The sequence below is a fragment of the Coffea arabica genome, chromosome 2e (genome assembly GCF_036785885.1).
Source record: "Coffea arabica cultivar ET-39 chromosome 2e, Coffea Arabica ET-39 HiFi, whole genome shotgun sequence".
NCBI classification, from domain to species: domain Eukaryota; kingdom Viridiplantae; phylum Streptophyta; class Magnoliopsida; order Gentianales; family Rubiaceae; genus Coffea; species Coffea arabica.
In genome coordinates this window covers 2,459,719-2,482,127 of record NC_092313.1, presented here as the reverse complement: position 1 = coordinate 2,482,127, position 22,409 = coordinate 2,459,719, and the positions used below count along the sequence as shown (strand labels likewise).

Here is a 22,409-nt window from a genome sequence, read left to right as displayed (position 1 = left end):
CAATTCGAGCTCATTCGAGCTCGAGTACTCGACTCGATATCGAGCTCGAGGTACATGTAGAGCTCGATCGAGTCGAGTTCGAGCTCCATAGGCTTGTGTCGAGTCGATCTCGATCTTTTGTTTCTCGAGCTCGCTCGAGCTCGAGCTCGAGCTCTGATGGTCTGCGTCGAGCTCGAGCTCGAGTACACCACTACTCGAGCTCGACTCGACTCGATTTCACCCCTAGTCGTGTCTCATGTTCCACCCGTTGCCACAGGGCATGACTCCTAGTATCATAAGTACTTATTTGCTTTGATTGGTGACTCCTTTTCCTCCTCTTTCTTTTCATTTGTTTGTTGTCTTTCTTTCCCTATCATATTCAATTCACACTGACTGAGGAGGGACTTTCTTTTCTGCCACTGACCATTTGGTCTAGTGGTCATTCCCTTCTTTTGGGAACGCTGGAGGTCAGGGATTCGATCCCTGTCTCTCATAACTTGTCACTCTACGTGGTTGATCTTTGTCTCTGTGGGGTAGTTCGAGCGATCCGCTCCTCCTCCTTAAGGTATGGCGACCTTCATGACTTGTTCAGGGTTCGAGTCCCGCTGTTAATGTATTCGATGTGGAGTGGGGCCTTCTCTTCCGGATCACAGGAGATTAGTCAGGCCTCGTAAGAATTGACCCGAACACCCTTATATATATATAAAAAAAAAAAAGGAGGAACTTTCTAGTACGGCTACGTGCCCGTTGATTAATGTAACAATAGTAGGAGTAATATACAAATACGACACCGCCTAATAACACATTGGAATGCTTATTCATTTGCCAATTAACATAATCACAACAGAAAATAACACATTGGAGTTCCCGGATCACGTTTCATGCTCATGGTAGTTTGTCCTGAAGGGATTCGGTTAGAATTAATAAAATTGGTTGTCTCCCGGTTTCAGCTATTTATTGTTTTTACAAAATAAAAAAAGTCCCTCAAAAAAAAATAAAAAAGTTTTTAAACGAAAAAGCGGATGAGGTAATCTCTGACGCAAATGTTTCAATTATGTGGACCTCAGTAATTATGATGATGGGAGAATCCAAAAGATCTCTATTGCAAATTCTCTCCACATTCATCCTATCTGCCTCCGGTGGTGTGGTCACTCTACATTGGATTCGTCTCGAGTCTGGGGGGTTTTCAGCACCCCGTACCAATCCCGTCTTGAACCGCAGCATGACTCCTTGCTGCGCTGTAAACCGAGTGACAACTTGCCTACAAAATTCCAATCGCATTTGATAAGTGTGTTTTTTTTTTTTGGGTGTTTATCTAAAATTTTACAGTAATTTATTGAAAAATTATAAAAAATTTTTAGATATTTTGAAGTGTATAATTTAAAATTTTTGAAATTTTTTTTGAAATTAATGTAATTAAAGTTGTTAAAAAACTTATAGGAGACAAACTTGGCCAAAAACTTGATTGTCAAACAAAGCCTCCATTACTCGAATAAGTCCGGAGCGTTACCTTTCAACTCGAAAGTGAAGATGGAACTGGAATCTCCTTTATTCTCCAAATATCAAGTGAATTGTCTGTTTCTTTGTCAATCAAAGTGAAGTGCTATGGATAGTATCCAACAGCGCTGGATCAATTAGCTGAATTCCCAGCAAATAAAGAAACCCCGTATCCTTCTCATACCGACGAAATGCGTAATTTTCGAGGCAGCGTAGTGCTGCATTATCACTTTCAGCCAGCGATGATTGGCGTCTTCTGCAGCCACTGGCAACCAAAGGCCACCCGACTCAAAACACGAGAGGCCGCTTCAATTAAAATGCAATTTAAGTTCGTCATTAATGCCGTACCCAGAAGCAAATTACCCGACTATTGAATCAATCAGACATTTGATCAGCCCGAGTGTAATCGGGCCAGATGACTTCAACTCCAGTCTCGAGTTGGTAAATGCTAATTATATTAAATCCGTATAATACACATCCATGCTCATGTTAACCCCTACACTCGTCGAGACCAGAGAGCCACTGATCCTGGCACGAAGCTCACGCTGTAAGGTTAAATTACCGAGTGTAGATATTAAACCAAAGTCAAAAGTTCGGAAAACTCAAAAGAAACTGGTTGAGCAGCGCGCATTGATTTCGTTTTAGGCCACCAGCTTTTAAAAATTCCAAATCGTAATAATTACTCGTAATCCAATATGCCATTTTCTCTGGATGTTATATTTCAGTACATTAATTAATCATTATGGTCATCCAATAAAATGTAGCATTCATTATAGTTAATTTCGTGTTCAAGAGATAAGAGTTAGTACAATACTACTGTTATTTGCAAAGCCATTTCGTGGGGTTAAATTGTTCATAAATGAATAATTTCGAAGCTGTTTCTTTCTTTCTCATTTTCTTTGCCATCCATGCTTTTTCTCCTGCGTCAACGTAGAAGACCTTTTGCAAGGAAGATGATGCGATCATGTGCATCATCTGAACTGAAACCCGTAGGGGTGGGCAAAATTATCCGCTAACCCGAAAATCCGTCATATCCGATCCGATCCGATCCGATCCGAAAATTAGGATATCCGATTTTTATTATTTGATCGGGTTAAAAGATGGTCGGATATCCGCTAAGATACGGGGCGGGTTAGGGTCACATAATTAAAAACCCCCGGGTACCCGATCCGCCCCGCATATATATATTTTTTATTTTTATACACGACCTATAAAATAATAAGTTAGAACTAAATAAGTAATTTTATTGAACAAATTGCATTACAAATATGAGAGACTATAGTTTATTTACAAGATTCATTTGTAAAGGTCATGATCTTATATTTTATAGAAAAAAGTTTAATTAATGTAGAACATATATATTAAAAATTGTGCTACTTATTTCAAACTTTTATTGATTTTGAATTCTTTTAATTTTTTTCCTTTATCTTATATTCTCTTCATATGCTTGTTTCTTGGTGGGAAACCTTTTTTTAGAAAAAAAAATTATTAAATCTTAGATGAATGTGTAAAATATAAAATTAAATTGATATAAATCATTTTTTTTAAAAAATTAAATGATAAACGGGGCTGGGCGGGTATCCGCTGATCCGACCCTATCTCAGCGGGTACCCTATAACGGGTACCCGCTGATATGCTAGGCGGGTAAGGGTCAGAAAATGGCTGACCCGCAAGGTGCGGGTCGGGTCAGTCAAATGATGAATGGGGCGGGTACCCGGCCCGCGCCCACCCCTAGAAACCCGTACTTTGGTGAAATATCATTAGGAAATTAATACTTCAAGGCTGCTTTGATTATGTGCATTCTGCAAAACGCACCAGTTTTATCACTCATTCAGCCATATCCAATTACAATTTACAACTCCGTCTTACTAATATATTTACGTCTTAAGCGGCGTACGTTCTCCCTTGCACGTACATGTACACATGAGATGGCACATGCATTCACGTGAACAATTTAAAAGCGGGGAGGGTGAAGTGGCGACAGGCGGTGGTGGGCCGAGATGGGAGCGACCGCGGCGAAAATGAAAATGGTTAGAGAGGATGGTGGTAGAAAAGGAAAATGGGTGTATGTTTTTTAATATTTTGGATTGTGTTGTTTTGTTATAACTTTTAGGGTGTTTTAACAAGTTACTGTATCTAAAGTTGAAGAAAAACTGTCTGAAACAAGCAAAAAAGCATGGATGCCAAATAGCACTATTCTCTAGTGTTAAAGATTTTTTTGTCTCATCTTTTATCTCACTTCCCATCTCACCTTTCATTATATTATCATTTTTTCTTCACAAACATTCTATTTCAATTCTATTTTGTTTTCTTAAGTTCCAATAACTAACAACAGGGTAAACAACAAATTATAAAAGACTAAAAAAAATATAAAATGCCAGAGTAAAATAAAATTTTTATGAATTTTCTGTTGTATTTTTTGTTTTTTGGATCATATACCAGCAAAAATGCGTTGTACCATAAGGCCCATTACTGCAATACTTCATTCCATTTTGCTGCCAATGAAAAGTTGGGACATAGCCATTACGTTGACACCTTCCCCAGTGACAAGGTTGCCAGCTTTAGCCCCCACCACCGACGTTTGCGCACTGTTCGGGGCCTGCCTTTCTTCTTTTTCTAATTTATTTTTGTTGTTTTACTAGAACTTTTGGCTTCTGCAGCTGTGCTGGTGTATTGTGGCAGCTCATATGTAGGAGCCGCTCGACTTTCAAGCCACAAATAGACATTTTAAGCACTCTGTCGTCAGATGACTCATAAGAAAGCTCTACTTTGGAACCAATTAGAATTTAGAAATCAACACGCAAAACAGTTGACTTAAGATGATCAGCAGCAGCACAAGAAATAATCTTACAGCTCTCTACGTCAGTACCACGTGAAGGCAAATAAGGAAATGCTCAACAAATAATTTAAGTAGTTTTGTACCTTAGATCTTATTGGTAACACTGTGCATGAAATTTGAGTGCCATTGGGATACATTGTGTGTTTGTAAGCAGACGTATTGACTTTTCATAATGTTGCTTCTAAAATTTCAGGCAATGCAAGCCATTACATTTTATTCCAGCATTTGACTCCGTGTTTCCAACTTCCGCCCTTTTTTCATTTTTTTTTTTTTTATGGAGGTGTGGAGTGGAGCGGAATTATACGTGCAAACTTCCACCCAAAGAATAGCATCTGACCTCTTAACTCAAAGGATCGCGCACAGTTCTATTCACGGTACAAGAATAACATAAAGGGAGATAATCAAAGTTACACTAACCTGACAGTTGGGGAAAATGTTCAAATCTGCAACATGGAGAAGTGAAAGGAAGATCAAAGCTGTCTTCAAAATGCAGTTTCAGGCAACACAGGTATGTTTTCAAGAAAGTGTAAACAGATTCTTCTACTTTTCTGTTTCTGTCACATCTTAGAGAAGAAGTTCTTGTTTGACTGTATTCTAAAAATCTCACCATCCTTGCTCAATTTTGATTAATGTTCTCAGGTGCCACGTCTAAAAGCAAAAACGCTGGCGATTTCTTTGGTTCCAGCTGATGTCGGAAGGCCAACAGTGAGATTAGGAAAATCTTCAATTCGTGAAGGAACCTGTTCATGGGAAAGTCCTGTATATGAGACTGTGAAATTAGTCAAAGAGACAAAAACAGGAAAATTCAGAGGAAAAATCTACCATTTCATTGTCTCAGCAGTAAGTAAATACAATTTTCTTTCTCTCTATTGGAAATCTTTCACGAATTACCCACATCCTTGCAGGGATCATCCAAAGCAGGTCTCCTGGGAGAAGCATCAATTGATTTTGTGGATTTCTTGGAAGCCACATATCCTGTAATGGTATCTCTACCCATTGAAGCGACAAATTCAGGTGCAATTTTGCATGTGAGTTCTCTCTCTCTCTCTCTCTCTCTCTCTCTCTCTCTCTCTGTGTTAACATGCCACAACTACCACTTTCAATCCCTGTTATGACGAGAGCCTGCGAAATCTGATGATATCAGCGCAATTCCCAGATCCCCCACCACAAACAAATCCATGCAAACATGACCGTAACACTAAGCTCATATACTATAGCACATACGAATTCCACGCAGCATTAAACATTGTGTCCATGACAGGTTACCATTCAGAAGCTGGAACGAACTCTTGATGAAAGGTATGCACATCATCTTGTCTTCCACTTGAAAATTTATTTATGAAGTCAGATTAGAGAGTGCTTCATCTTGGAAATGCAGATACATAGAGGAAAACGAAAGTCCAACGACCGATTATCACAATGGGATTTTGGAGATGCAACTTCTAGACTCTGAAAACTCACAGAAGACAAACCTTGAATTTACTGAAGTAAGGTCTCAAATACTCCACCCCATCTAAGGTCACATAGTGACAGAGAAACATATAAGAGTAGAGAAGTTAAAACTTCATAATCATCAAACTGGAAAGAAAGGAAAAGGTATCTTTTCCACAATGTCAAGATCATAAGAGCTTAGATAATTTGCACATCAACTATTTCATTACGATATGAGGTCACTTTGATTGAATAAATGTTGCTCTACATTGACATCAACTTTGATAAATAAAACCTACATAGTTGGGAATTCCTAATTTCGCTCAATCATGCTGAGGTCCAGTTTAAGAGTATAAGCAAAACCATTTGTTATCTAAAATTTTCAATTATTCCACAGGGGGAACAACCCAACAGAATAACATCTCAATACCCAGAGCAAAATGGCAGTGTTGAGGATACTCGATTTGATGATGCTAGTGCTTATCGGGTATGCTTGAATACTGCAGATAATTGGCCTGAAAAGTTCTCCTTGGATGCCGATCCCCCAGGACATGTGTACCAGAGATATTCAGATGGGTTATTCAAGGACACTTCAGATGAAAGTGTAATTGACACTACAACAAGTCTACAGGAGAAATATGCAAGAGACAGAATACAAGAAGGTTCTAACGATGTTGGAAGGCTGAACACTAGAATCAAAATGTTGGAAAGGCAGGGAGAAGTTTCAGAACTGGAATTACAATCCCTAAGAAGGCAAATGGCAAAGGAAAGCAGGAAGGTAAAGGAATTATCGGAACAAATTGTTGCCCTGAAAAAGGAAAGGGATATACTGAAAAAAGAATGTGAGCAGCTCAAGTCTTCACCAAAAGGCATAGATCAGGAGGAAATCTCAAACAACTCAGGCACGGAAACCAAAAATGTCAGTGAAATATCTGAACAAATCAAGCAACAACTACACCGTGAGAAGCATTTAAGTAAAAAGTTGAGGTCTCAGCTGCAGAAGACAGAAGACTCAAATTCAGAACTGATTCTTGCTGTAAGAGACCTAAAAGAGGTCTTAAGTAGAAAAGATAAGGAAATAGCTCATCTGGCAGGCCAAATACAGGCCAACCAAAATGAAGTAACATTAGAACTTGAAGAAACTAATGAAGAGCACAATAAAGCGGATGAAGTAGAACTCCTGAAACAGGAAAGAGCGAATCTATTTGTTGAAATGGAGATCTCCAGGAAAGAGAAAGAAGAACTAAAAAAGTGCATTCAACAGCTTACATTGGACTATGAGAATCTAAAGAAGGAAAAGGCGGCTGTTTACTCTGATTTGGACCAAAAACAGGGAGCAATGATGGAAATACAACACGAGTACTTGCTTTCCACGAGAACTGTGAAGCAACTCAAAGAAGAAACCAAAAACCAGGCAATACTGTACTCAGAATATTTGACTATAATAGATGAGCTCAAAACCAAAGTTCAACGTCTGGAGGAAGAACTTGAGAAGGAGGCAAAGTATTTTCAAGATAACTTGACAGCAGCTGGCAGGGCCATGGTTAAGCAGGAGCAAAGGGCCATACAAGCAGAGGAAGCATTAACAAAGGCTAACTGGAGTAATACCAAAGAAACAGAGCATCTTAGGGAAGAGCTCAAAAGAAAATCTGAAGAATTGATATCCAAGATCGATGAGAATGAGAAACTAACTGCGCAGGCAGTTGCCGAAGGCAACCAACTTCGTATGCACAGCAAATTTCTTGAGAAATTACTTCAGAAAGCGAATGATGAGATCCAACTAACCAAAAATGAATATGAAAGAAAACTCCTAGATCTTTCGAAAGGAATCCATCTGGAAGCACAAAGCATGGGGATGGTATCACAAAGAGTTGATGGTGCCAAAGCAAATGATGTGAAAGCAAACAATAGGGAGGATGGAGGGTTAAAACATGAGAAACCTGCACACTCTCAAGCAACATATGAGATAGGCACAATGATAAATGACAAGGAGCAAAGGAAGAGGGAATATGGTGACTCAAAGATGCTGCAGAAATGGACTGAAGAAAAAGAAGAGTTGGAAAGAGAACTTCTTCTGGTGAAGATGGAAGCTGAAAAGTTAATAGAGGAAAATATTACCTTGAGGAATCTGATTGATGAGAAGAGGCAAAGAGATGAGATCTTACATCCAGAGGTGGAAAAACTAGTAATTCGGTATGATAAATCGAAATGTTCTTCACAAGAAATGAAGTTGGAGAATAGGGACTTGAAGAAACACGTGTCCAAACTACAGGGAGACCCAAATAAGAAGAAGGTAAAGATTAGCACAAATAGAGAACTAAATAGGAGTAGATATGGACTTATTCAAATGTCTAAGCATGTACACAATGTGAATGAATCAACTAGGTCCATAATCAACTAAGACATCCTGGATTATGAAGACAATAATTGAGCGTGAACCATGACTTAATTAGTAGCCAAAAAGATGAAGACTGCACACATATGCATCATAAATAGGTACAATGAAGTTAAGAACCATAGCTATATAAAATTCCTTACCGCAAAGTACAGCACTAAGGCATCTGATATATAGGTTCACAACCACACAAGCACTGTTTAACATATTATACTTTATAGCTTATTTGATTAGGTTGCATTGTATTCCAACAAGTGGTTTGAATAACTAGCAGATAACAGGCTCTAACAACCCAAAATTGAGATTCTTACTATTTTATCCATTTACTGAAAGTAATTAGCATGTACCAAGTATTCACATTTTTTTGTATGTATTCTGGCCTTGTTTTACAACCAACATACAAAACTGCAATCTGCCAATTTTTAAATGGCAGAAATGATGTTGCTATATACACTGGAGAACAGCAGAATCAAAGTAAGGATGCATCTATTAGATCTATTCAAACAGATTATTATCTTGGTTACTTCACAACTATGCCAGAAGTATTTTTTGCTTTTGTTTATGTGTGGACATACCTGATGCTTATATGGAAACATGCAAATTGGTGAACATATAGATAAAAACACGTACACCCACACATACATACACCCATACACACACAGACACATATATGCACATAAATTCTAACTAGTAGCTAAAAATTTGCTGAAGTGAAGGTCATGAAAATGTTCCTTCAGGTTTAAAACCTGGATTAAGAACTGTAGTCCAGGGACTTCCAACAAAAGAGTTTTAAGTTATTTTAATAGTTTCCTATCAAAGAAGTAACCACTTTCTCAACGCAAGCATTGTCCAGGAAACTATTATCAATTGTTGGACAAGATTCTACCTGGGTAATCAATTGCAGTCACAATCCATATATAGAAATCATAATTGCTTAATCATCTAGTCTGAAATTCTCATGAGTAATTTCCATTATCTAAGGCACCAAAACATCAGTGCTTCTTCATACAGGATCTTGAGATATGTGGTAGTAATCCATGAATCAGAAGGTAACTAAGGGCACTGCTGATCTTGATGTACAGGAGACTAAACCAGTTAAGGATGTTGTCATGTGTGATAAAACACCTGAAGAAGGGATGCACAGTTTGGGCATGTTAAAAAGCAATGAGTCAGAAATTGCAAAATCTCAAAGGTAATTTGGCACAACTCATTGACCGCAAGATTTAAAGCTTTTTATCTGAGATAATTCTGCCTCCCACCATGCATTCATGAGTAAGACATGCAACTGAAGATATTGAACTACCTGCCTTTTCCACAGAGATCAAATTAGCTCACAAAGAGAGCTGAACCTGGGTAATCACCATGCCAACCACATCGCTGATCTGGCCGAATTTTCAAGCGAAGTAACTTTCCTAAAGGAACTGAACACACATTTGGCACTTGAACTAAAAGAGATGCAAGAAAGATATTCAGAAATGAGTCTCAAATTTGCAGAGGTAGAAGGAGAAAGGCAACAACTTGTTATGACATTACGCAACCTAAAGAATGGAAAGAAGACATAGTGTTCTGTCATAGTAAGTCTTCTATGTAACTTATCCCTGAGTAAGAAACAATAATTAGTAGGACGCATCTACCAGTTTCTAGGCCAGGAAGTATGCATACTGAGGCACATTCTTTCAGCATTTTCCTCATCTGTGTCCATTTTCCTTAACAGACAGGAATAAAGCAATCCTAAACTAAATGCCTGAATGAGTTAGCCACAGAGTTTTAAACTTTTCCTTCTAATATTCAACAAAATCAGGACATGCATCAGCATCAACTCCCAGAGACAAATTAGATCTGTACTTGCAGGTAAAAATGTATAGCGTATTTAGAACTGGATATAGTATCAAAGATCAACTTAGATCACACTATAAAGAAAAGGACAAAATTTAGATCCAATTAAAGTTAGAATGAGTCTCGTTCTCTCCAACTCTCACAAACCAGTGGCTCAAAAAACCTAAAAGAAAATAAAATTCTTAAATAGATGATGAGCATGGGGAGCAGAGACAAGGATCAAGCACCCAGTTTAAAGATAAAATTTATCTTCTCAGAAACTTCCAGTTCCTTTAAACTCAATGCCATTAAGCATCTTATAGTGTCCAAGAAAACAAGGGATACTTCATCGGGAGGGTTGTACGAGGCCAAGGACAAAGAGTGCTACTGAATTTTGAAATTAACTGTCATTCCTTTCTTTAACTGACCTTCTCAACTAAGAAACAAAATAAATGCAAAAGAAAAACACCAAGATAAAAGGAACCATACTTCTGCAGATTTGCCTTTGATAAGTGGGCCCTCTACCAAACCCTGAGTTGGTTTTACCTGGGACAGAGTAGAAAGGTGTGCCAAACAAATGGTCCAACAGTTGAATCCAATGTATTCTGCAATTAACCTGATTCTAGTAACTGCTAGCACTGAGTACAGCATCTCTTCATTAGAGCTACACACAGCCTACATGCCCGTCAACATTGTGATTCCTTAATAAGCTAACCTGTTGTCTAAATACCCGCATCCTGTCAGTACTTGCCATTGTCATAGTTGCTGCATAATTTTTCTGCTCAAAGTAGAAGAATTCTTATCACTCCAGGTAAGCTTACTCTGCCCTCCCTTACCAATTGTTGTGAAAGATAGAGTCTGCATCAGTTAACTAGTTAGGAGTATTACTATGCAATTTAGATGAAATCCACATACTTCAAAGTTAACTCACTCGCTTTGCTCTCTTGTCTACTGGAGTCCAAGCGGGAAGGATTGAATGTGAAGCTTTCTCATTCTTGGGTAGAGATGATGGTTTTACCAATTGCTTTTGTCTCCTTTGTTCAATCGATTTTTTCGAACCACCAATATTTTGGTACTTGTAATATTCAAGAATAGATGGGCTTTTCCTCTTACTGGCATTTGATTTGTTCGTGGACGACCCAAGAGGAGGAGGAGATATGCCGGGTGGAAGAGATTGCTGACGTGTTCTACTTTTTTCCTTGATTCTATTTAGGAACTCCACAGTCCAAGGCGACTCCCTTAGTGGTGTTTGACCAGAGTGAATGGCATCCCATAGAGGTGTCCCACCACAATGAGCACTATCTTTTTCTTGCATTCGCTGGTTATAGGAATCTATTGCAGTTTTTTGTTGCATGCTGTCATGCAAGAGCCCCTTCTGGTGCATAGGAGAAAACTTGTGGATGTCAGAACAGTAGTCTGGAGCATTTTTATTTTTTCTCATTGAGTTATATTCATTAGTACTTTGACAAATCCAGACATCCAAGTCAGAGTCAATTTCAGCAGAAGTTGGGAAGTTAGCAAGGCCGCTTGAACCAAATGATAGTTTTCTTGTGGTTCTAGACATACCTGTTGCCCAGTCCTTGTTCACATCATGAGGTGAGAAACTTAAAGAGTTCAACTCTGGAATTTCTTTTCTCAACATTGCAGCGAGATTAGTATCAATAACTTCACCTTTTAAATCCTCCTGCTGATTTCCGGATTTCTCTTTCCCAAGTCTATGAGATCTGTTCCTTGCAGCCATATGCAATATCTCTTCTACACCAAAATTCGTGTTGTGCTGAAGATATTTTGGTTTTTGACTCTCTTCTAATTTAGGAGGACCTTCAGTCATTCCAAATGCATAATTCCTCATCATATTTGCCTCCACTTTCTTCCTTTCACAAAAAAATTTATCATCAAAGGTTAAACCAGGTTTTCCACACTCATCAATTATCTCAGAATTTTCTGACATCCAAATATTGCGTGGGGCAGATGCTCTTGGAGGACTCAATCTAACATCTGGAAATAGTGTAGGGGACTCAAAATGGCATAATTCATTTTCATAGATGTTAAATTTGGGATGATCGTCAGTGCATTTCCTCTTCTTTGTTTCAGAGTTGCTTCCTGGTTGAATCCTACCAGGAACATATGATACTGATGAGGAGCTATCAGTCATTCCAGATTTAGAATCCTCTCGCTCCCCATATTGACACAAAAGACCAAGTAAAGCAACACTTTCATGAGGAATTTTATGCTTCTGAACTGCATGAATCCTACAGTCATGTGACCATTCTAAAAAGTCAATTAGTGAGCTGCCAGAAGTCAATATGGCATGAGCTGAAAGAGGATTTATTGAAGGAAATGCAGTAAGAAAGGATTCTGCTAGACTTTCTGAGTCAGGCATTTTGGGATACAGGCCTCTGGTGAGCTTGATTACAGCTTCAATGCAGGATAGTATAATCTCATCTGTCATAACAGAAGAATAAGAACAAAAGATCTGCAAATCAATTCCCAGGCTAGCTGCAGCAGCATACAGCTTGTCTGATGATTCCATGACGCCAGCCAGGAAATGTCTTTCCCCCTCAAATACCTAATAAAACAAATAGAAAAGAACAATATGTTCAAATGCATTGTTAGACGCTATAACAGAATATTGCGGAAAAAGGCCCAACAATATATGAAACATATATAACAATTCACATCAGCCTTTTGATAATTTCGTAATATATAATAGAGAAGAACAGAACTAAATTGTAAGCTCTTAAATTGTTTTTGTGACTTGTCATTACGAGTGACTTATTCTTGTGAGACAGAATATAAGTACTTGAAATACAATGAGATATCATCTCTCACTAAAGTCTTTTGAGGTATAAGCAAACAAAGTCACCCACTAAACAGACAAAATATGCTCTTAAATAAGAGTATACTGTTTGATCGAAAGATTTGCATTACCTGTAATAATCCTGTATTTTACTTTCCTTTTATGATAGATGTGATGTGTTAAACTTTTACTAATGCTTGAACATTTTTGGCTTCCTCTTAAACTGGATTGAGCGTAGTTCACTACTTCAACCCATCGTTGCTTGAAGTTTGTTTAATTAGTGAAGTGCGCAATGGCATTAAACAAAAAAGATGTGGTTAATAATATGTATATTGCTAGGTTTCATAACATTGCATAATAGCACCTACTGTAAATCTACTTCCCCCAACACTCAAAGGAAAATATTTCACAAACAGAAAAGCTTGATGAGCAGTGTTTATTTTTTTGGTCACAGAAAAGAAAAGTTTCAAAAAAACTGACGAAACAGTTAAGGAAAATTCAAGCAGGTTTTGAACCTAGAATTTGGGATGAAACACAATCTATGCTGCTATTTATCTGTCTCTTGCATGTTGGAAGCTCAGCTCAAAAATCAATTGATAAACATGTGCCAAACTTGTTTAGCTAGCTTCATATCCAAACCAAGTTGTAACTCTTACGGAGTACAGATTTTAGCTCATGAAATCAACACTATAGTACAAATGTAAATAATGATAACATAAACACTTGCCAACATTTTATTCCTATAATCATAAGCTAAAACTTCAGACAAACAAGCTAATGTTCCAAGATGTTTATAGTTGGTTCCTTGTCAAGTTAGTGCAGTATTTATCCTCAACTCCATTCATTAATCAATCAGAAGAAAGCTAAAACAAGCAGAACAGTGTCATCCAGATCACTTAAATGCTAAAGCCCTTCTATTTTGTTGGAAGTGGCGTTGGGGGAAGCCTAGCAAAGTCAAATGCATTTTTCATTATGAAAATCCAAACAAGTAACCAATAAGCCATCAAGCAGCTAAAGGTGTATTTAGAGGTGATGCCAACATCATAAGCCCTCCAACAAAAATCCTGCAGCCTACCTTGGCTCCAGACTTTGTAGACTATCATAAAGACATTTGAATAAGAAAGTATTTTCAACATTCTTGATACCTAGAAGAGTTAACTGGAACCAGCAGAAATAAAAGAAATAGTGCACTGAAAAGCTCATTTATATATGTATATATCTGGCATGTAATAAGCTACCTCTTAGTGCAATATGCAATTCATTGCTGATATACAAGCCCATTCTGATCAGATTGAGATGATTAATATGTTCATGATGCAAAATCCTATTTCATGGTACATATCCTTCATCTGACAAGATATGCAAAATGCCAGATCCTATCAGTGTACAATTAACTTATTCTCCGACATCAAATCATGAATTCCTGCATACTGTCCAACAAACAGGTGTATTCTAACCCTAAATAGCAAATACTTAATGAAATGTATCTACACAAAGCAATAGTTTCCAGTGTTCCTAAAAGCATAGGTAGGATACTTACCAGAATGCAGCTGCTGAAAGCATAACTTAATGATGTTAAAATACTGGCTGCTATATTCTCAACATATAAGGATAGGCAAGAAAATGCCTCATCAGGAGCAGAAGATTTCTTTCTAATGTTCTTTAAGTTGTACCATGCAAGGCAATTTGCAGCATCAAGTACAACATCAACCGGTAGATTTAGGTCACGGTCTACAACTTGTGCTCCCCCTTTCTCCAGTGCAAGAATCTTTTGGTATGTGCTTCTCCTGGAAATTACCATTTCCTTATCAAAATTTTTAGTGTTAACTACAACTATGTCAGGAAAGGAAGGTGCGTTTGTGGGGATCTCTTTTGATTCCATAGCCAATGAGACAGAATGCAAAGGCTTCAGATGGCACTCTTGACCTCCAACTACAGCTTCAACTGGGACTTTGTTGTGGTTCTCCTCAAGAGGTACAAAATTCAGCAGGTCCTCCATCTTATTGTTGCTCTCATTCAACACCAGATTAACATGAAGATGACCTTTCTGGCAATGAGATCAATATGAGAAGATAACTATGTGAATCTACAATGTTTTTATGATATAATAGAATTACAATAATGAATTGCAAGGAGGTAGCATCCCGACAACCATGATTTTAAAGACTTTAACATAATAATTTACCGTCACTAAAATGAAAAGATTATACACGCTCATCAAAAAAAGAAAATATAACTTTAGAGTGAATCAAAGACATGGCAGATCCATGTGATTCCAGATACAATATGCATGCCAACAATTACAAATTCATCAAATGGTTATGTCAAACCCCCAGCATGACAACCTCAAAGAAGAATACACCTCCTTAATTCTTTTTTCCAGCTACCAGCAATCATATAGCAAAATACCACCAATTATGCAATTACTCATTGACTGCCAAAAAGAACACCCAGACCACTGACAATAGTGATTTCACATGTCGGATCAAGTATCTAAATGTAAGCCAAACAAAAAGTAACAAGTTCTTGAAATTTTTCATTGCCAATCAACTTCTAGTGGTAAGTCACAAATCTCTTTTCTACCAAAACAACATATCAAGCACTGCTTATCTAGCAAAGTGAATTAGAAAGAAAATTATAAAAGCATTTTGATATGGATCACTGCATTATATCAAGAAGAGCATGGGCTTTCTTATTAAATGACATCATGCTAGCTTTTCTGAATACCTATATCATATCCTCTTCGGAAGATAACTAAAGAACAACTACATGTGACAGAGAAAGATCAGTCAAAGAGATTAACAACATCTTCCCAAGCATCAAAAAAGAGACTTGCCATTGTACTGCCCCTGCTCTTGGGCATGTCAACACCGCAACAAATTGCTTTAGGAATTCCTGATTCCTCCAGCTTCACCTTGAGGAAATAAAGACAAGGACCACGATCTAATTTCGAGGAGATGCTGCTGACTCTAGATGATTCATGCGAACCACCATATTCCAGGATAACACCAAATTTGTCATATGGAAATGATGCAGAAAAATACCTAGAAGGTCCACAACAACATATTATCTACTGCTTTAAAATTCTTTGCAAGTCTATGACATTTCTTAGTGCCTTGATCCAAACCAAAAGAACTATAAACTTCAAATATAATAGAACAGAAACATGATTGCTTTATATATGATCTCAGATAAAACAGCAGGTCTTCGCCCAGTGCACCCATTAGGTTCCATGAAGTTACATAAGATTAGTTACACCTGAACAACTTACAACACCCCACCTTGATCTGCTACATCTGACATTAGCATTGCATGATGTGCTAGGTCTAATTGCTAGACTACAAATGCTTCAGCCACCAACAAAGCATTAGGGGGAAAAAATTCTAAATGCAGTGAAACTCATGGGCCTATTTCCATTATGGCAATCTTTTAACCCTTCTACTTCAAGTTTAGAAATATCCTGGCAATATTTACAAACAAAATATTTTGCATTACAAAGAGGGATAAAGAACTCTCATGATATTGATGAAACCAGTTCTTATTAATACTATAAATGGTTTTATCATTGAACTGCAAAGACAAGCAACTTACAGTATTATTTTGGATCAAATGGATCTTCCTCCCCTGTCCTATTAATATAAACTTCAGGAACAGATCTAGCATGAGATGTCAAAATACCGTTAAACACGAGATGATGGATCTTCTAACACCTAGCAGACTGTTACACAGCATTGCTATGATGAATAATCTATTCTTTAACCACCTATGGACAATGGTATACAATAACCACCAAGCTAATGATGCATAAATATCAAAAATGGGTGACATTTTTGTTATCGCCTGAAAATGCCCTGTATCTATGGTTATTTATGGAACTCATTACTCAGTTAAGCACAAGCTTATCTTAATATTAGCCTAGTCATGTGCAGTTTGAGCCATTAAGACTGAACTTAAAAAGATAGTAATACAGATGCCAAATACTTCAGCACCAAGGAACATCAACTTGTTATCATAGTAAGTTTATGGAAACATCTATGGTACCAAATCTTGTTCATGCAACAACATTACTTACTCGTGAGATACTAAACAGCAATCTGCTTGAGAGATCATACTCGTAGGATCAGCAAAGTCATTTATTTTATCCTGTTTGCAAGTATTTGTCCAAAAATTTTGTGATTCATTGTATGATATCTTCATTGAAGTCAATAATCTCTTTAATGGCCACCAATAAACTGGCTCTGCAACAATTAATACTTTGAGACCATTCTCACTCAAACTTGACTCAAGTACTTGTTGAACAACAGAAAGTGATGGGTGGAATTTGGTTATTTCTTTTTCCGCCTGTTCGCACATATTCTGAATCAAGTTCTGGAGGAAGCTGAATCTTGATTTTAAGCCCTGAAGGTTAGTAGACAAATTGTGGATGTATAGCTGAGCAGCATGCAAACCATAGTAGCACAAGTACCAAGCCATCTGTTTAATTGCACTGAGAGCCACCAATGACATGATATTTTCATTAGCAAGAGAAGGAGTTCCTGGCGCACTGATCTTCTTAATGCGGTCCATTATTTCTTCTTTCCGCACCCGAAGGAAAGAAATGTCATCCAGATCTTGATAGGGGTAGAGATCCTTTATCAATTCAGCATCACTCAGTAAGATTCCCAGAAAACTTTTCTGGAAATTATCAATAAGTGACAAAATTTCATTTGACAATTCTACTTGGAGCATCTTGATATTCCATTTCTGCAACGGCGCCTGATTAACATCACGTGCAGGAAGAGAATCACCAGAATGAACCACAGGTAGCACTGTGTCTTTAAAAATGGAGCTTTCATGAGGTTTACACTTTTTCCTTCCTCCACCACACTCATGATGAGAGTTCAAAAGGAAATCCATTTCATTAAATTCTGTTGTAGTTTCAACATTAACATTGACCTGTGCAGCCCCGTTCTTAGATTGTATCTCTCCAGTTATTCCCTTTCTTTCATCTTCATTCAGCTGTGTTTGAGAAGCCACTTCTTCATGAGAGATTGGAGGTAAAGAAATGCCATGTAAATTTATTTGCAATATTTCCTTGTTTTCTCCCAAATTTGGTTCATCAATAATGCCACCTGAGAGGACACAGTCCAACTGTAGCATCCTGTTATCGATGCTGTCCAATGTAAAATCAATGCTGTATGTGTCTATCTCTTCAAATGCCTTCCAACAGGAAGAATATCTACTAGAATTCCAGTAATCTTCCTCGAAAAAATGCCAGTCTAAATACAGACAGTCAAATGTAGAGGCTGATTCTGGCTCCAAGGCAGAAAATACTTTCTCAACCACTGACACCACTGAAACCGGCTTTTGGCAGTCCAAAAGAATGGGCACAGGCAATGATCTAAAAGCATCATCAACAAGAATGAGATCATTACAAGCAATTAAGTCATCAAAATTCTTAAACTTCATTGCTTCACTAAACATTAGGTCACATTCCTCTGCTGTGCGCTTTATTGCTAAACAATAGAAGACTTCAATGAAGTTATACAGATCTAAGTCAGTGAACTGAAATTCCTCAAATAGAACTAAGTTCCTTGAAAAATTGGATATATCCTGAGAGGTTTTGTGATGTGATAACAACATATGCCCAACATCTGGATCTTCTTTGTCAATAACGAAATCAATTTCTTCAAGGAAATTTGAGCACCCCACCCCTATTTCAGGGTGGTGCATTACTGAACAATGATTTGACAGATACGCAAGTAAGTCAAATTCTTTAAAATCCAAATGCACCTTGTCGTTACTTGCTATCTCATCTTCTTGTATCCATTTTTGAGACTCAATATTTTTGAAAATTATAAGTTCATTCTTCATGGCTATGTCATTGAAAATACCCAGGCTTGCCTCATCAATTTCGAAAACAGGAAATTTTTGTACACAAGAACCAAGTTGTCCCCTAGTAGAACCAGAATCTTCCAAGAGATCAGCTTTTTGTTCTATAAAGTACTCTCTTGAGATATCATCAACTGAATAGACTGCTTGGTGAATTTCAAAAAAATCCTGCATCCTGAGTTCAAGATTGGGCATATCCTGAAAGAATGATGCAAATGCCAAGGCATAATAAGTATAATTTGACCAGACATTCAACTGTCAGACCTCCAACTTTGTCCACATTACATGAGACAATTCTTAAATATATAGTGACAAGAAGGAAAAATAACTGCAAAACCTGGAGTAGACCTTCCTATTTGTTATTCGACGTTTGTCAATTATACCCTTATAATTAATTTCGGGCGCACTTAATGAATAACAGCTTTTCTATTAAAAGTTAGTAGAGAGCAAGGTCCTACTCTGCTTCTCCACCTTCAAATTCTCTAGATAAAGCTATAACGCACCCATTCTAAATAACACAGCCACACATGCAAAGTGACCATTCCTACGACAAAAAACAGACTATAGTTTCCTGAAGATTCTATTGCCTAACCTGCACTAATGTTTAATTTGCCTTTGCGCCACCCAAAAGTGAAATTACATAGCTCAAACAGATGCAGAAAAAAATTATATACCTATACACTGCTATCTGGTAATGTTTAATTTGCCTTTGTGCCACCCAAAAGTGAAATTACATAGCTCAAAACAGAAGCAGAAAAAAAATTATATATCTATACTCAGGTATCTGGTAAGGAAAGAAGTTTAAATCCGTACCACATTACTCACAAGCTGGGGAATATCAGAAAAAATTTTCACGTTCTCCTTCTGAGGCTGAAGATCATATTTCTGATGGAAATAACCCATAAAAAGAAAATAGAACATTTCAATCACTTTATATACATATTACAGAAAGTAAGCAGCGTGCCAAATGGAGAAATTAACCATTTGAAAGAACAATTTGACCTCTGGAATTTCAAACTGGAAGATATTGAGATTATTGGTTCCCTTAATGTCAGAAGCGATGTCATCTTTCTCCTGAAATAACATGAACCATTCTATAGATAATGTCTTGAACAGAATTAAGTAATGAGGAAAGCATCTAGTAATTTTAAGTACATCAACCTTTAATAATTTATCTCCAGGATTATCCATCCCCTCCTTTCCATTATACAACACATTGTTGCATTCTTGCAAATCAAAAGATATGTATAGGATTAAGTTCATCAAACAAAAGGCAGTAGAAAGTTGAAATAAGCTTTTATGAGTTTTAGCACATTGAAATGCTTCGCCGTAGAAGATCAAAAGTGGAAAGCATAACTCGTAGTCACAAAATCTACTCCCCCGCAAAGATAATCAATTTTAACAGCGAAATACACAGCATTTTAAAACATTAGTTAATATGAAGACTAATAAATCCACTTGAATACTTCCAGTAATTCTATAACAATTCATCATGAAGAGATCCACAGAAGCAGTTAAAAAAATGAAAAAAAAATATTTCATGTGCCAAATGAGCCTTTTCTGAAAAATCTTTTAATCAGACAAATCATTAGAAGGCATAAGACCATGTCATCATGCTCCAGAATTCGTAAGAGAGAGAGAGAGAGAGAGAGAGAGATCGCAAATTTTATTTTAAAAAAAAAGCTTAAAAAATGTTATTGCTGCAAATCGCAGCATCACCACGGGAAAATCCTGTTGTAATATAGTAAGATTCCCTTACACTGCATAGACATTTGCTCATCACGCTTCAGAGCTTCACATCATTATCAAAATACCACAAAAATACAGTATCACATACTTCAACAAGAAGAGAAACAGCTGATCGTGCTTGGTGAATAATAGAATTCACCTGCGAAGCATCAACCTCGAGCATAAAATCAGCACAAAAACTCTGCAGTTCACGAGAGCAAGCTGTTCCAGTGAAGGATAGATCATCTGTGGAATCTCCGATTTCTGCAGCATTGATCAATTGCGGAAGGACATTGGATAAGAACTTGTTGAGAGAGGTTCCTATCGGCAATTTCTCGATTTCAAGAGATACGCTGAGGGGGGAAATGTCGTCGAAGCACCGCTGAAGGTGTTGGTGAATTGAGGTGTAGGACGGAGGAAGGTGTGGGGGAGAACAATGGAGAAATTCTAGGGTTTCGGTGGCGGAGTTGAAGCAATCGGCGGGGAGGAATCGAGTGCGCATGTCACGTTGTTTACAAACTACGAGTGAAAAAAAGAAGTAAAAAGGGAGTGAGAGTGAGAGAGAAGTAGATGATGCAGGCCTGCAGGGTCCTGAGCCTAACGGGTGGGGTTCTTTGATTTGAAAATGCTTTTGGCGGTTAGATGAGCGGGTGTTTTATACTGGTGAAGCGTGGGCTTTCATCATAATTGGGCACTCTAGCAGGAGGTTTTGAAGCCGGAGTTCCGCCCAAAGGCCAAAACGAGCTCTGGTACACTTTTAAGACTGCAGCAAAAGATGGTGGGGTTGCAACCGTCCAAGCTTTTGACTTCCAGGGTGCGGAATGCAAATGAGGTGACTTAATTCTAATACGAGCATGATTCCTTTTTTTTTTTTTGGATAAAAATAATAATTTCGTTAAATATCTTTTTACAAAGTTGTACAATTTAATTTATAATGAATTACAACATATTTAAAAGAATGTATATTTCTCATCAAAAAAACAAAAACGAAAAGACTGTTTAGCATTCCTCCCCCGTCCCAAAAATTTCACACCTCCTAGCCTGTTGACACTTGACATTTGATGTTTGGACAGAAGTGTTGATTTCACATCTCCTTCTCTTTTCATTGAATTTTGCTTGCTATACCTGATGTTGCATTCCCTCAAAATGTCAGACCTTGTGGATTATTTTGAAGAATCAGCAGAGTTCAGCACTTTCTACTCACAATTGTGTAAAATCATAATCGTCCTCAAGTTGAGAACTCAAACATATTTTTTGGGAAGTTGTTTTAGAGCATTACGGCACTTGAATGTTACACGGCAATACGGTAAAAGCAAGGCACAGCGGGGCTTCAATTATGTGGAAATATATGAAGGATAAGCAACAGCCGGGGGCATATAAAGTCCAACCTACCATTGACCGAAACAATTCATCGCTGAAGATGCGAAACAACGTAGGGTCTGTATGAATTAAATATTTTTGGGATATTTTTTGAAAAAATTTATTGTTGTATTATACATGAAAAACTTTTAGGGTAAAAAGCAAAAAAAACCCTCTTTTGATAAACTTAATATACAGAAAGTCTTTCGTGATTTTAAAATGTACAACATGACAACTCATGTTTTGAACTAAATTATAAAGGTGACGGAATCCATTAAAATTAACGAAAACGGATGAAATGACAAAAATGTCCTAATATAACTAAGTAAAAGGCAACTCAACAAAATCATTTGTTTCGTTCTCTAAAGAGAGAGAATTGGGAGTTAGAATGTATAATAGATATATTTGTTTAAAATTACGTATAAAAAATTTGTTTTTAGATTTTAATAAGTCATTTTCGTTAATTTTAATGATTGCGTCATCTTTACAATTTAGTTCAAAATATGATATATCATTTTGTATGTTTTAAAATCACGTGAGACTTTTCTATATATTAGATTTACTACAAGAGATTTTTTTATTTTTTACCCAAACTTTTATTGTAGTTGTTTATTGAGGTGTTTCCAATATTTAAATTTTTTATTGAGATTTATTTAAAAATTAAAAAAATTCACACCTCACCATCACTTATCAAC

At 37.2% G+C, this 22,409-nt stretch overlaps 2 protein-coding genes across 2 annotated transcripts; one reads left to right on the top strand and one right to left on the bottom strand.

The window, feature by feature from the left end:
• The first annotated feature begins 4,688 nt into the window (after positions 1-4,688).
• Positions 4,689-9,886, top strand: LOC113730073 (uncharacterized). Its single transcript, XM_027254525.2, has 8 exons — positions 4,689-4,823; positions 4,955-5,155; positions 5,221-5,343; positions 5,577-5,614; positions 5,694-5,802; positions 6,144-8,039; positions 9,224-9,333; positions 9,460-9,886. The coding sequence occupies exons 1-8, from the start codon at positions 4,749-4,751 to the stop codon at positions 9,701-9,703; spliced, it is 2,796 nt and encodes a 931-aa protein (XP_027110326.1). The 5' UTR covers positions 4,689-4,748; the 3' UTR covers positions 9,704-9,886.
• On the bottom strand, positions 4,714-21,124 carry LOC113733414 (protein SHORTAGE IN CHIASMATA 1-like). The gene is made up of 9 exons (XM_072081517.1): positions 20,516-21,124; positions 19,630-19,701; positions 19,441-19,512; positions 16,829-18,825; positions 15,560-15,800; positions 14,297-14,803; positions 10,888-12,525; positions 5,138-10,814; positions 4,714-5,055 (listed from the first exon to the last, which is right to left on the bottom strand). The coding sequence occupies exons 1-8, from the start codon at positions 20,855-20,857 to the stop codon at positions 10,713-10,715; spliced, it is 4,971 nt and encodes a 1,656-aa protein (XP_071937618.1). The 5' UTR covers positions 20,858-21,124; the 3' UTR covers positions 4,714-5,055; positions 5,138-10,712.
• Positions 21,125-22,409: the final 1,285 nt, after the last annotated feature.

Bases quoted from the DNA above. Each gene is read 5' to 3' on its own strand.
- LOC113730073 (XM_027254525.2), top strand. From the start codon at position 4,749: ATGTTCAAATCTGCAACATGGAGAAGTGAAAGGAAGATCAAAGCTGTC. The intron at 5,156-5,220 runs GTAAGTAAATAC...ACATCCTTGCAG, and splicing joins ACCATTTCATTGTCTCAGCA to GGATCATCCAAAGCAGGTCT. The intron at 5,344-5,576 runs GTGAGTTCTCTC...TGTCCATGACAG, and splicing joins ATTCAGGTGCAATTTTGCAT to GTTACCATTCAGAAGCTGGA.
- LOC113733414 (XM_072081517.1), bottom strand. From the start codon at position 20,857: ATGCGCACTCGATTCCTCCCCGCCGATTGCTTCAACTCCGCCACCGAA. The intron at 19,702-20,515 runs GTGAATTCTATT...ATGTTATTTCAG, and splicing joins TCGAGGTTGATGCTTCGCAG to GAGAAAGATGACATCGCTTC. The intron at 14,804-15,559 runs GTTAATCTCTTT...TCTCATTGCCAG, and splicing joins TTGATGCTTGGGAAGATGTT to AAAGGTCATCTTCATGTTAA.